Below are 12,016 nucleotides of genomic sequence, written 5' to 3' on the forward strand. Positions count from 1 at the left end.
ATGGCAATGAGTATGAAAACTAGCATTGATTGGTCAGCTGGTTTAGCCAGTCACATTTCATATGAAACAAAACAGGTCCTTCTTAATACTACTGTTTGTATAGAACAGATATAAGTGTGCATGTACCTCTAAAAGTGGCCAGTTACTATAAAAGTCAACGTTAAGCCTTTTTTAGTTTTGATAGTTTGTGAAGTAGGTTGTAATTTGTAATTGTAATTTTCTAATGTGATGTGGGTATAAAACAGCCCATGATCTGACATTGCGTGTGCACCTGTGCGTGTGTGTGTGTGCGTGCGTGCAACTGTGCGTGTGCGTGTGTGACTGCGTGTGTGTGACTGCGTGTGTGAGACTACGTGTGTGAGACTACGTGTGTGACTGCGCGAGTGTATGCTTTGTATGCAAACCGTGGCATCGAAGGATAATCCATTGAGAGTGTGTGAAAAGCGAGGCCTGCATTACACTGTAAGCCAGCTCAGTACACATTCACAGTGTGTGTGTGTGTGTGTGTGTGTAGTATTGTATGCCATTTTCTTAATTTAATACCACCTATAATCACCATCGTAATGCATCCTCTTTTGATTAGGTGGGATCTGATTGCCTTTTATACAAAGTAATATGAGCCGGGCTGAATTATTAATCATAACTATACCAGTCAATTGTTTACCTCTCACACCTCCTCTAATTGAAATTACTCACACCTGAGATGCACCAATCCATTTTTTATAATATTTGGCTAAGGACTTGCATTCACTAGTAGGCTACTAGTTAGTTTACCCTCTCTCACGAGTACAAGTCACCCTGATGCCTTTGTGTAACAATGGACAAAAGGCCAGCAGTGTGAAACGCTGCTCAGTGGGAGATGTGGCTGAGTTTTAGCTCTTTGCTATAGCCTGTGTATGGTCCAGTGTACTCCAGTGCCACTGTAGACACACATGTGCACGCACACACAGTGTGTGTGTGTGTGTGTGTGTGTGTGTGTGTACTTCCTCTGCATTCTTCCCCTCTGCACACTCTTGTCTTTTTTTCTTTCTTTCAGACTGCTCCCCAGTCTGTTGTCAAACTAGGACTTACTCCTCCATATCCTTTTAATCCAGTGGTGAAGCCCCTCGTTCATTCCCTCTCCTGGCTTCTTCCCCACTGATCCTTTTTTTTCTTCAATATTGAGTTTTTATCTGTATTTAGAAATATGTGGTAAGGTAACGTGGTGGTGGTTGAGTGAGAGTGTGCGCGTGCGTGCGTGCATGCGTGCTTTGCCCCACAGTGCCAGGGAGCAGGGAGGAGCAGGGAGGAGTGCCGTGGTGTGTTCTGTCTGAGCGGCTGCAGCTGCTTACGGCTGTCTCCCTGCCTCTCGTTTTCAGCCTCATTTCCCCCCCTAATGAAGATTTAGAGGCACCAGGGCCACAGGTTGGCTGGGTAGAGGGGGGGGTGGAATGGAGCAGAGGGCCGGTGAGAGGAAGAAGGGCGGGTGTGGGGTGGAGAAAAGGTACTGTAAGAAGGAGGGGGGGGGGGGGGGCAGAGAGAGAATGTTTGAGGAAGAGGATGGAAGAGAGTGAGAAAACGAAGAGAGAGGTGGGTGACCGATTTCTCTCTCTCTCTCTCTCTCTCTCTTCTCTTATTCCTGTGCTGCCTAATTAGTAGCCTGGCTGTGATGAATGACATTGCAGTCACAACCCAAGCGCTGGTCTGACCTTGTCATCCTTCCTGATGAGGAGGCTTGACTGTACACACCCTCTCAGCCCCCCGTCCCCCCCGTCCCCTGTGTACCTACCCCCTCCTGTGGAAGCAGCTGTTGCCCTGGTGTGTCTGTGTGTTTGTGTCTGTGTGTGTGTCTGTGCGTGCCACTGTCACCTGACCTTTTCCCCCAGTCAGTGTTTTCCCAACCTTTGGCAGCCATGCACACACACACACACACACACACACACACACACACAAACACACACACACCACTCTCTTACTTGACAATGCCGCCAGCTCTTGATGTCTTACTTTGGGGACCTTTGAATCCTGCCAAGAAAACACTGCCACACGTTCCTGTCTGTCTGTATCACCTAGTCACCTTGTCTGTCTCTGTTCTAACCCGTGCGTGCGTGCGTGCGTGCGTGCGTGCGTTGCTCTAATGTGTGTGTGTGTGTGTGTGTGTTGCTCTAATGTGTGTGTGTGTGTGTGTGTGTGAGAGAGACTGTGTTTGTGACTGTGTGTGAGTGTGTGTGTGTGTGTGTGTGTGTTGCTCTAATGTGTATGTGTGTGTGTGTTGCTCTAATGTGTATGTGTGTGTGTATTGCTCTAATGTGTATGTGTGTGTGTGTGTTGCTCTAATGTGTATGTGTGTGTGTGTTGCTCTAATGTGTATGTGTGTGTGTGTGTTGCTCTAATGTGTATGTGTGTGTGTGTCCTCTCCCTCCTAGAGCACTAAGAACTGGCGTGCTGCGGTGGACCTGACGGGCAGACTGCTGACGGCCCATGGACAGGGCTACGGCAAGAGTGGGCAGCCTACCAGCCACACCACTGACTCACTACAGGTGTGTGTGTGCGTGCATGAATGAATGAATGAATGAATGAATGGTCTTTATTGTCGTTGATATAGTACAGGTACCAAACAACGAAATTTGGGAGGGGGGGCATGCGTGCGTGCGTGCGTGCGTGCGTGCGTGGGGAATAGAGCGTTTCTAGTTGAACATACCCCTCTGTCTGGCAGGGTGTGCATGTGTAAAAGAGAGATGGGGGAGGAAGCCAGGAGCTGCCTGCATGTATTAGACTCAGGATGACGGGAGTGTGCTGACATATATACACAGACAGACAGACAGACAGACAGACAGACAGACAGACAGACAGACTGGCGGAAGCAGACACACACACACACACACACACTGTGGATGACAGGCAGAGAGCAGAGCTGCCTATGGTGAGCAACAGCTGTACCCACTGGAGTGGAAGAGGCAGATAGGCAGACATTTCTTTCAAATGCTGCAAGCTGGATGGGCAGAGTTTTGGGACATTGGTTCTGCTAAAATAAAGCCAAGTATTTGAAATAGACTAATATTTCAAACCCAGGTATTATTTGATGTATATGTTACAGCTGTGGTTTGTGCGCCTGGCCCTGCTCACCAAGCTGAGCCTGTTCCAGAATGCTGAGATGGAGATGGAGCCGTTCGGCAACCTGGACCAACCGGACCTTTACTACGAATACCACCCCACTGTCTACCCCGGGAGGCGAGGTACACACACACACACACACACACACACACACACACACACACACACACCTCTACTACAAATACTATCCTACTGTGCACCCAGAGATGAGGGAAAAGGAGAGAGAGGGGAGGAGAGAGAGAGAGAGAGGGAGGAGAGAGTGGAGAGAGAGAGGAGAGAGAGGAGAGAGTGGAGAGAGTGGAGAGAGTGGAGAGAGTGGAGAGAGAGGAGAGAGAGAGAGAGAGAGAGAGAGAGAGAGAGAGAGAGAGAGAGAGAGAGAGAGAGGAGAGAGGAGAGATATTGGTCATGATCAATTCAGATATCCCAACAGCTGTAAAAAAAAAAAAAAAATCTATATATATATTATCATTATTATTATTTTGCATTATTATTCTCCGTCTAATTCTCCCATGACTAGTTTTCTGATGTAGTGCCATTGCTTTAGTCTGCCGTGCCCATGGGGCTGTACTACAGTAAAAGCAATAGCAGAGTCATGGCTGTGAACACACACACACACGGCTGAGGTGAGTGCTCGAAGCTACACAATGGAGTCCAAGGGGAGAGCAGATTGAATTTCCATTCCTCCATAATAAATGCTTTGTGGCGCCCCAGGTGCCTCCAGACACTGGCAACAGTTTCTAACTTGGCATCCAAGTCTGTCGGTCGGCTGCACCCATCGAATATCTATTATCCATGAAGGACCATGCTCTAAGTATGCAGAGAGACTGGGAAAGGAAGGTTATCTTTCCCAAGTATCTGGATCTACTGCGAAATACAGTGTTGACAATACACTGTTCACACACACACACACACACACACATACACATACAAATAGTGTTGATAATTTTCTTTATTTTAGGGCCCACCCCCACACCATGGACAACAACTTAATCTGTCATTAAAAAAGACAGAAGGAAAGTAACGGCAACAATCAATAAAGAACTTAACACGTTTACTTTGGCAGATATTCATTTGTTTACAAAGTAAGAGGGAAAGCAGTTGAGCCTTTGAACGCAACTTGAATCCATCACATTTATTTGTGTAGCTTTTTTTTTTTCTTTTTTTTTCTGAGAGAATCAGTATAAAAGAAGACACATCTCATTTTAACATCAGCGTTTGTCAAATTAAATCATGACATTCTAATTGTTCGGGTCGTCCTTTGATTTTACTCTCTTTGAGACCAGACCGACAGAGTCATACCATGTTTCTATAATTTAAGGTTAGGGTTAGTAACACAGGTTTGACTTCTTTTTGATGGATCTCTCTGTGATGTCATTGAGGGATGGAGGGAGAGAGAGAGAACACACATTGGTGCTTTACAGTTTTTTACGATTGCTAACTCACCATGTTCAATACTGAAACCACAGTTTCACAACTCTTCATACAGTCTGCATTCGTAACACTCATGTTGGCCAATGACTTCATTCATGTCTCAAAAGAAGCTCGTTCAACCACACACTGTCAACAATGTTCACTCGGAAGCATACACTGTCATTCATAACATTCTGACTTACAAAATACTAACAACAGGGAGCATTACATAGTTTGAATGATTTTCACAAGAATGAATATTTCATTATAAAAATGGTTTGATTTATAGTATTCATAGACAGAATAGTTGACTCTAAAACTGTAAAGTATTAGGCAACAAGAATGAATCAGAAATGCCACAATTTGCTTCTATCCTTTGTATTCTATGTTTTATCCTTTTTTGTCAGTATCTTTGCAGAAAGTACACTACATTTACTTGTGTAAAATGAAAAGTGAAAAATAAAGTGGAAGTTCAAAGTTCAAATAAAACAGAAATTCCAGGGCTACAATACAATAGCAATCACACCAAAAATGTCTCACTCCTGAGGGTTTTGGTCCACCCTCTGGTCTGCATCTGGTCACATCTAATGTCTTCCCTGGCAATGCATCTAGTCTATTTCATTCCATTGTATATATTCTGCTAATATTTTCTAGACATTTCAATATGATTACTGCAAATAGTGAAAATACCACCGCTCATCCGTTATCAGACTTTGCTGAGGTGCTGGAACTGAAGAGTATCAATAGAGTGCAAAATAACAGCATCTGCACACTCAAACACTGTGCAAAAAAACAGTTTATTGCGAGCTTTCTGTCATATATGATAGGAAAATTGCACCAAATAATTCAGTTTTGAACGTGTTCTTCACAGTTTTGAACACAGTGGTTTAACAATGAAAAAATGTGTTGCAAATACATAGTATTTTGCAAGTGGGGGAGTTTGAATGAGAGAAGTGTTATGGCATTTGGAGAACGTAGTCATTGAATGCATTCTGTATGAAAGCAATGCACAAATCACAGAGAAAGAGTCACAGTTTTGTTCACATGGGTTTCTGCTCTGCTGACTGTATGAAGAGTTGTGAAACTGTGGTTTCAGTATTGAACATGGTGAGTTAGCAATCGTAAAAAACTGTAATGGGCAAGCTTAGTTATCAAATAACCTTCGCCCCTGTGGATGGATGGATGGATGGATGGAAGGATGGACGGACGAACGGGCAGACAAACAGGCAGACAGTTGGACAGGCAGACAGACAGACAGACAGACAGACAGGCAGGCAGGCAGGCAGGCAGACAGACAGGCAGACAGTTCACTGTAGCTACCAGAGACAGTCATATCAAAGAGCCAGAGATGAAAGACTGGGGCTCAGGCACATGTCTCTCTGCTCACCTGGATGTACACCACAGTACAGTACTTCCTGTCTCTCAGGAGGGAGGGAGGAAGGGACGGAGGGAGAGAGAGGGGAGGGATGAGAGGAATGGAGGAGGGAGGGAAAAGATTGGTAGAGACTGTGCCATCAGTACATTTTGTGTGTATGCGTGTGTGTGTGTGTGTGTGTGTGTGTGTGTGTTGATTCTCTCTCTCTCTCTCTCTCTCTCTCTCTCTCTCTCTCTCTCTCTCTCTCTCTCTCTCTCTCTCTCTCTCTCTATCTGTGTTAGGTTCCATGGTTCCGTTCTCAATGCGGGTGTTGCACGCGGAGCTGCCTCAGTACCTGGGCAAACCCCAGGAGTCTCTGGACCGGCTACACAGCATGAAGACCGTCTGCCAGACTGTGAGGACACGCACACTCACACATACTGTAGATGCACACACACACACACACACACACACACAGATGCACACACACACACACACACATAGATGCACACATGCATGTGTAGCAGAGGTCATTTAGAATCACACTCATGATGAGGCAGCCCTGCATGAGAGGTCTGGAGCACTCGTACCTTGAGGATGTCTTCTAGGTGGGAGACCCTGGCTCCAACCCCGCCCATCACACACACACACACACACACACACACACACACACACACACACACACACACGCTGCACATAGTTATGCCAAAGTTCTACCCATCTCAGTCTCATTCCTTCACTTTTGTTCATCCCACTGAAGTTTGTACGGCATTAAATTGTAAACCCCATTTCTTTCTGTTTTTAATACCCTTTCACTCTCTTCTCCTCTCCCACTCCCCTCCTCCCCCTCTACTCTCCCCTCCTCTACTCTCCCCTCCTCTCCCTCTCCCCTCCTCCCCCTCTACTCTCCCCTCCTCTCCCTCTCCCCTCCTCTCCCTCTCCCCTCCTCCCCCTCTCCCCTCCTCCCCCTCTACTCTCCCCTCCTCTACCACTCCCTTCCTCCCCCTCTACTCTCCCCTCCTCTCCCTCTCCCCTCCTCCCCCTCTACTCTCCCCTCCTCTTCCACTCCCCTCCTCCCCCTCTACTCTCCCCTCCTCTTCCACTCCCCTCCTCCCCCTCTACTCTCCCCTCCTCTCCCTCTCCACTCCTCTCCTCTCCTCTCCTAACAGATTCTAGACCACCTGGAGCAGGGTTCAGCTGAGGACGGGAGCATGATCAACCTGACCCTGGAGAACAGACAGGGTACTTACCATATGGCTCAGCACAGCGCTGTACGGCTCAGCACGCTGAACAGGCACACGACACCTAGTGTCCTCTGTGCTAAGTGCAGACAGGGGTTGGAAAAGGATTTGAAATACTCTCATATACTTAATTTTTTTTGCCTAAGCTAAAGAGCAAGATAGGGCGTATGGAGTATTCCATTGATTTCCGTTGTGCCAGGTAAACTTCATACGATTGTATGTACTGTAGTACGATGTACTGTAGTGGAGTCCTAAATTGACTCCTAGGCTAGCCCCTTCCTCTTACTTTAGCACCATGACTAATGTATTTCGTCCAGTGGAGGCTGGTGGGGGTTGAAATCAGAGGAAGGGCTCATTGTATGAATGGAATGAGGAATGGTATCAAACACGAGTGAGTCCGTCCTCGGATTTCTGCCTCGCCTGGACCAATGCATTTCCTCCAACTTGCCCTCCAAGACGCATACCGTTTTACCAAGAAGACTCCTTGTGGTTTGAGACCTACATTTGGGCTTATGAGGCAGGGATACTGTAGTCATCACAAGAGCGTGATTCCAAACCACCTCGGCTACAACAGGCCTGGGAATAGGGGCGAAGGGTGTGAGTTGGACTTTCCGCATTAGTCTTGATCACATCCTCGTTCTGCTATCTCGCTTTTTTAGCTAGCTGGCTTTTTAACAAGGTCTCGAAGCAGAGACCCAAGTTTTTTTTTAAATCCATGGTTGTCACCAGTATTCGCAATTACATCTGGGAGGCAAGGCAACTAATTTGCTGTCAGACCTCTTTAGAGGCCAATGTTTTGTTCTGCGTTACAGCAATGCAGTAAAGGGGTCTAGAAGAACACAGTTGATTTGGGGTTGGGAGATAGAAATCGATTCCTAAAGCATAGCTAAGTGTACTAAAACTTTTAATGCTATAATTGGATAAACTTACCAGTCTCTCTCTCTCTCGAACCACACACTCAGTAACAAAGCCTTGCACGTCTCAGCGGACCCCCACTGAGTGATTGAGACTTCCTGCCAACTGAACACACACACACACACAAGTGAATACTTACACATTCACACATCACACACATATGAACACACACACCCCAAGCCCAGGGCGAATATGAATATGATTGCAAAAAAGGAGGGAAAATAGAGGGAGAGAAAGCCTATTAAGAGAAAGAGAGACAGAGAGTGTTGCAGTGTCTCCTCTCCCTTTATAATAATCATTTTATCTCAGACAGATAATTGCTGGTCACATGGGTGACAGGAATGGAGTGAGGAGGGGAGAGGGTGGTTGGATGGAGGAATGGAATTAAGACAGCCGTGTATGAGCATGTGGGCATCGTGTTCGACCAGTGTAGCAAATACACTGGGTGGGTGAGGGGCAAATGTACTTTGAAAAATGTAACCCCAACAACAGGATGACCCCAACAACAGGATTTTAAACTTGCAGTATCATTCAACATAGCAATGTTATGAGTTTCATATTTCGACTCCACTGCCCCCTAAATCCATGCTTGAATAATCTTCAGTGTGTTGACTGTAAACAATACAATCTGTTGTAGTTTCCACAGTACAAAAAAAGGAGTAAATGATCGAAAGAAAGAGTAAATGATCACTCTCAAAACATATAGAAATGACCCAGACAATGAAAACAAAGCCAATGTATTTCTTTCCATGTTGCAGCCTCTCTTCAGTTGTGGAGGTCTCGTCTGAGCCGGGTTATGTACGCCATGGCCAACTGTCTACTGTTGATGAAGGTATGTGTGTGTGTGTGTGTGTGTGCTGGTGTGTGTGTGTGTATGGCTTCGTTGTCCAGGGTACACATAGGCAAGCATTCGCAACTTGATTAGGGCTAGGGTTATGTCAGCATGTGTGTCTGTCAATACACAGAGAATGTGTGACAAAACTGATAGAAACAGCTGCAACTAGCAGGTTACAGTACACAGGGTTCCCACGGGTCCTTGAAGTCCTAGAAAGTTTGTGAATTTGAGAGAAAAAAAATCAAGGCCTTGAAAGTTTTTTAAAATAGACATGGGTCCTTGAAAGTGCTTGAATTTCCCTCTCTCTCTCCATTTTTTTTTTATTCTTTTAGAGAGGGAGAGAGAGGGGTATTCAATCTAAACTTTTTAACGTAATGTTAGTCAAGCTACGTTACGCTGTCTGCACGTGTCTCCCGCTATCTGAGGCGCACTACGCACTTGCCTCAAGAAAATTCCGGTGCAGGTTAAGCGGCAGCAAGCAGCTGTAGCTAGCTAAATTTCAGATATGCCTGGCAAATGTAAATTTCAGGATGTGTGGCTCACTAAAGACATTTACAAACAATGGATTCTTAAAGATTCACTGAACCGACATATGGCCCGATACAAAGCCATTTATCGATAAAAAATCGATAAAACATTGACGAGCCATGCTGCTGGAGCGTCACACAAGTTCAATGCAGATACGGGTCCTACACCAGGTAACATGTAGAAGGGAATAAAACAACCATACTAGTTACTACGGTAAATTAGTTAGCTAGATTATACCGTCATATGTTATATTGCTGTTAGCTAACGTTCAGTAGGCCTATGTCTTAATCAGTTCTCTCACCGAAATCACACCAGTCAGAGTGATGCTAGCAGCTACATTACCGTTACTCCCTTTGAGCAGCGCCGTTTCGAGTAGCCTACAGCTTGACCTACAAATGAAGTTACATTGTTGTTACCATATGTTGCCTGGTTTTATTACAATTACGTTTTTAGTAAAACATTTGACAGCTCTGTTAGGGCGTTCACACCGGCAAAGAACCGTGCCGGTTCGCATTCGCGAACCAAGTCTGGAACCGGCCGGCGCGTTCAGACCGAAACTCAATTGGTTCGGAGCCTGAAAAGTTGGTTCGCAGCGGGAACCAGAAAATAGTGGTTCTCAAGCCCGAACCAAAACGTAGAACAGTCACGTCGTCAGTGGGTGTGTCATATTCTAGGCTGCAGAGACCAGCAAGGAGGAAGTAGACAAAATGTAATCTAATCTAAATCTAATCATTAGTGATCAAAAACAATATCAAAAGTTTCTTTATTCTCTCTATCTTCCTCACATGCTCAGCAAACACGTTTTGTGATCAAAAGTAACTGCACTCATTGCATACAGTCGTGTTTTCAGTTTCCAATCTCCTGATATGACAGTTTTAGCTTGGCCCCTAGTGGCTGTCATAGTGCATGCCGTATCAGATTCATATTGTCTGGTGTGAACCTGTGTATAGCTATGGCGATATATTTAGAGTAGCGTTAGAGAAACACCCAACTTTTTGTTTAAATACAGTAATTTAATGTATTCATTATAGCAAGACATTTTAGATGAAATAGATTAACTTAAAAATAAGAAAAGAAGACTGACAGATGACATAAATGCTCTTGAGACCTCAGCAGATTCATTAGCCCTCAAAGCGGAGAGCACAGGCAACCTCACTTTTATTGCCAAGTCCAATAGCCTGAGAAAAGGTGCTAAAGATAAAAAAGCACAAATGGCTGAATTAGAAACAATACTCAACGAAAAAAGTGAATGAACTGAAAAGCAAATGAAAGGGCATAGCCCAAAAAGCGAATGAAGCAAAAAGGCTTACCGGTATAACCCCAGATAATAATGGTTGGGGGGGAAGTGTTTTATCTATTTTGATCCAATTCATTTCTTTTCTTATCTTTTATTTTTGAGAAATATTTTATGTTCATGTGTTTTTGGTAATGTTCATGCACGGTTTCTGCTCTGCAACATGTTTTGTTTAAAGCTTTTACTAAGGAAATAAACAAGGAGTTACTTAGCTCGTCAATAGTAAATAAGGTCTCTGTATTGCTTAACTTTACACAGTAACTTTACACATATTACACAATTATTGTTTTGTTGTGCTGTGGTAGAGAAGACAAGAGACCATCTAGAGTTCACACATTCAAGCCTCTCTTTTTAATAGTTTTCTGTGATGGTTCTTATTATATAAATTCTCATCTAGATCTGTCTCAAACTATGCAGTGTTGGGTCCTTGAATTTGAGGGATTTGGGTCTTGAAAGTCCTTGAAAGGTGCTTGAATTTGATGTTTCAGAAGGTGTGGGAACCCTGAGTACATTCTATTAGTTTCTCTGTGCAGTATTGGCCACTACATGTAGCCTTATTATTTTCTACGGTCTCAAAAATGGTTCTAACTTGCTACTGCGATATCATGCAAGATGGTGTATAGATGGTGCAAGATATCATACATGTAGCCTTATAGCAATTCTGTGATGATGAAGGACTGATTGTAATGTCATGGATGTTCTAAAACGAAAACTCTGAAGATGAACCGAGTTGTCCAAATTAAGTAAGTAACACATTTTTCCATGCATCTATATGTAAGAGTCTCTAGGCACAGAGGGAGGTCGACACAGAGGAACAGTTCAACAAAGGTGTTTATTAGCGCACCCAGTTCAGACACGCCCCTTGGTGTGCTGCAGAGAGTCTTTTCTCCCACTCTATTAATGACGCGGATACGTCCTGGACAGCGCACAGCTGGCTTCGCCCTCACGCTCTGCTGTTTGCTCCCCCCTTTCGGGTTCTGCTCACTCCACCCCTCCTGTAGGGATCTGCCCGCTCCACCCCTCCTGTAGGGTTCTGCCCGCTCCACCCCTCCTGTAGGGATCTGCCCGCTCCACCCCTCCTGTAGGGATCTGCCCGCTCCACCCCTCCTGTAGGGATCTGCCCGCTCCACCCCTCCTGTAGGGATCTGCCCGCTCCACCCCTCCTGTAGGGATCTGCCCGCTCCACCCCTCCTGTAGGGATCTGCCCGCTCCACCCCTCCTGTAGGGTTCTGCTCGCTCCACCCCTCCTGTAGGGTTCTGCCCGCTCCACCCCTCCTGTAGGGATCTGCCCGCTCCACCCCTCCTGTAGGGATCTGCCCGCTCCACCCCTCCTGTAGGGATCTGCC

General features: G+C 45.4%; 1 protein-coding gene across 1 annotated transcript in view; it reads left to right on the forward strand.

Annotated features, from left to right (window-relative positions):
* Nucleotides 1-12,016, forward strand: part of trappc12 (trafficking protein particle complex subunit 12) — a 28,058-nt gene that overhangs the window by 9,369 nt on the left and 6,673 nt on the right. The window contains exons 4-8 of the mRNA XM_080533172.1: nucleotides 2,406-2,519; nucleotides 3,077-3,215; nucleotides 6,160-6,272; nucleotides 7,027-7,099; nucleotides 8,772-8,845. Of these exons, the coding sequence (XP_080389298.1) occupies nucleotides 2,406-2,519; nucleotides 3,077-3,215; nucleotides 6,160-6,272; nucleotides 7,027-7,099; nucleotides 8,772-8,845 (513 nt within the window). The remainder of the gene's footprint in view (nucleotides 1-2,405; nucleotides 2,520-3,076; nucleotides 3,216-6,159; nucleotides 6,273-7,026; nucleotides 7,100-8,771; nucleotides 8,846-12,016) is intronic.

The sequence above is a fragment of the Nansenia antarctica genome (assembly GCF_963989245.1).
Source record: "Nansenia antarctica genome assembly, chromosome: 1".
Lineage (NCBI taxonomy): Eukaryota > Metazoa > Chordata > Actinopteri > Argentiniformes > Microstomatidae > Nansenia > Nansenia antarctica.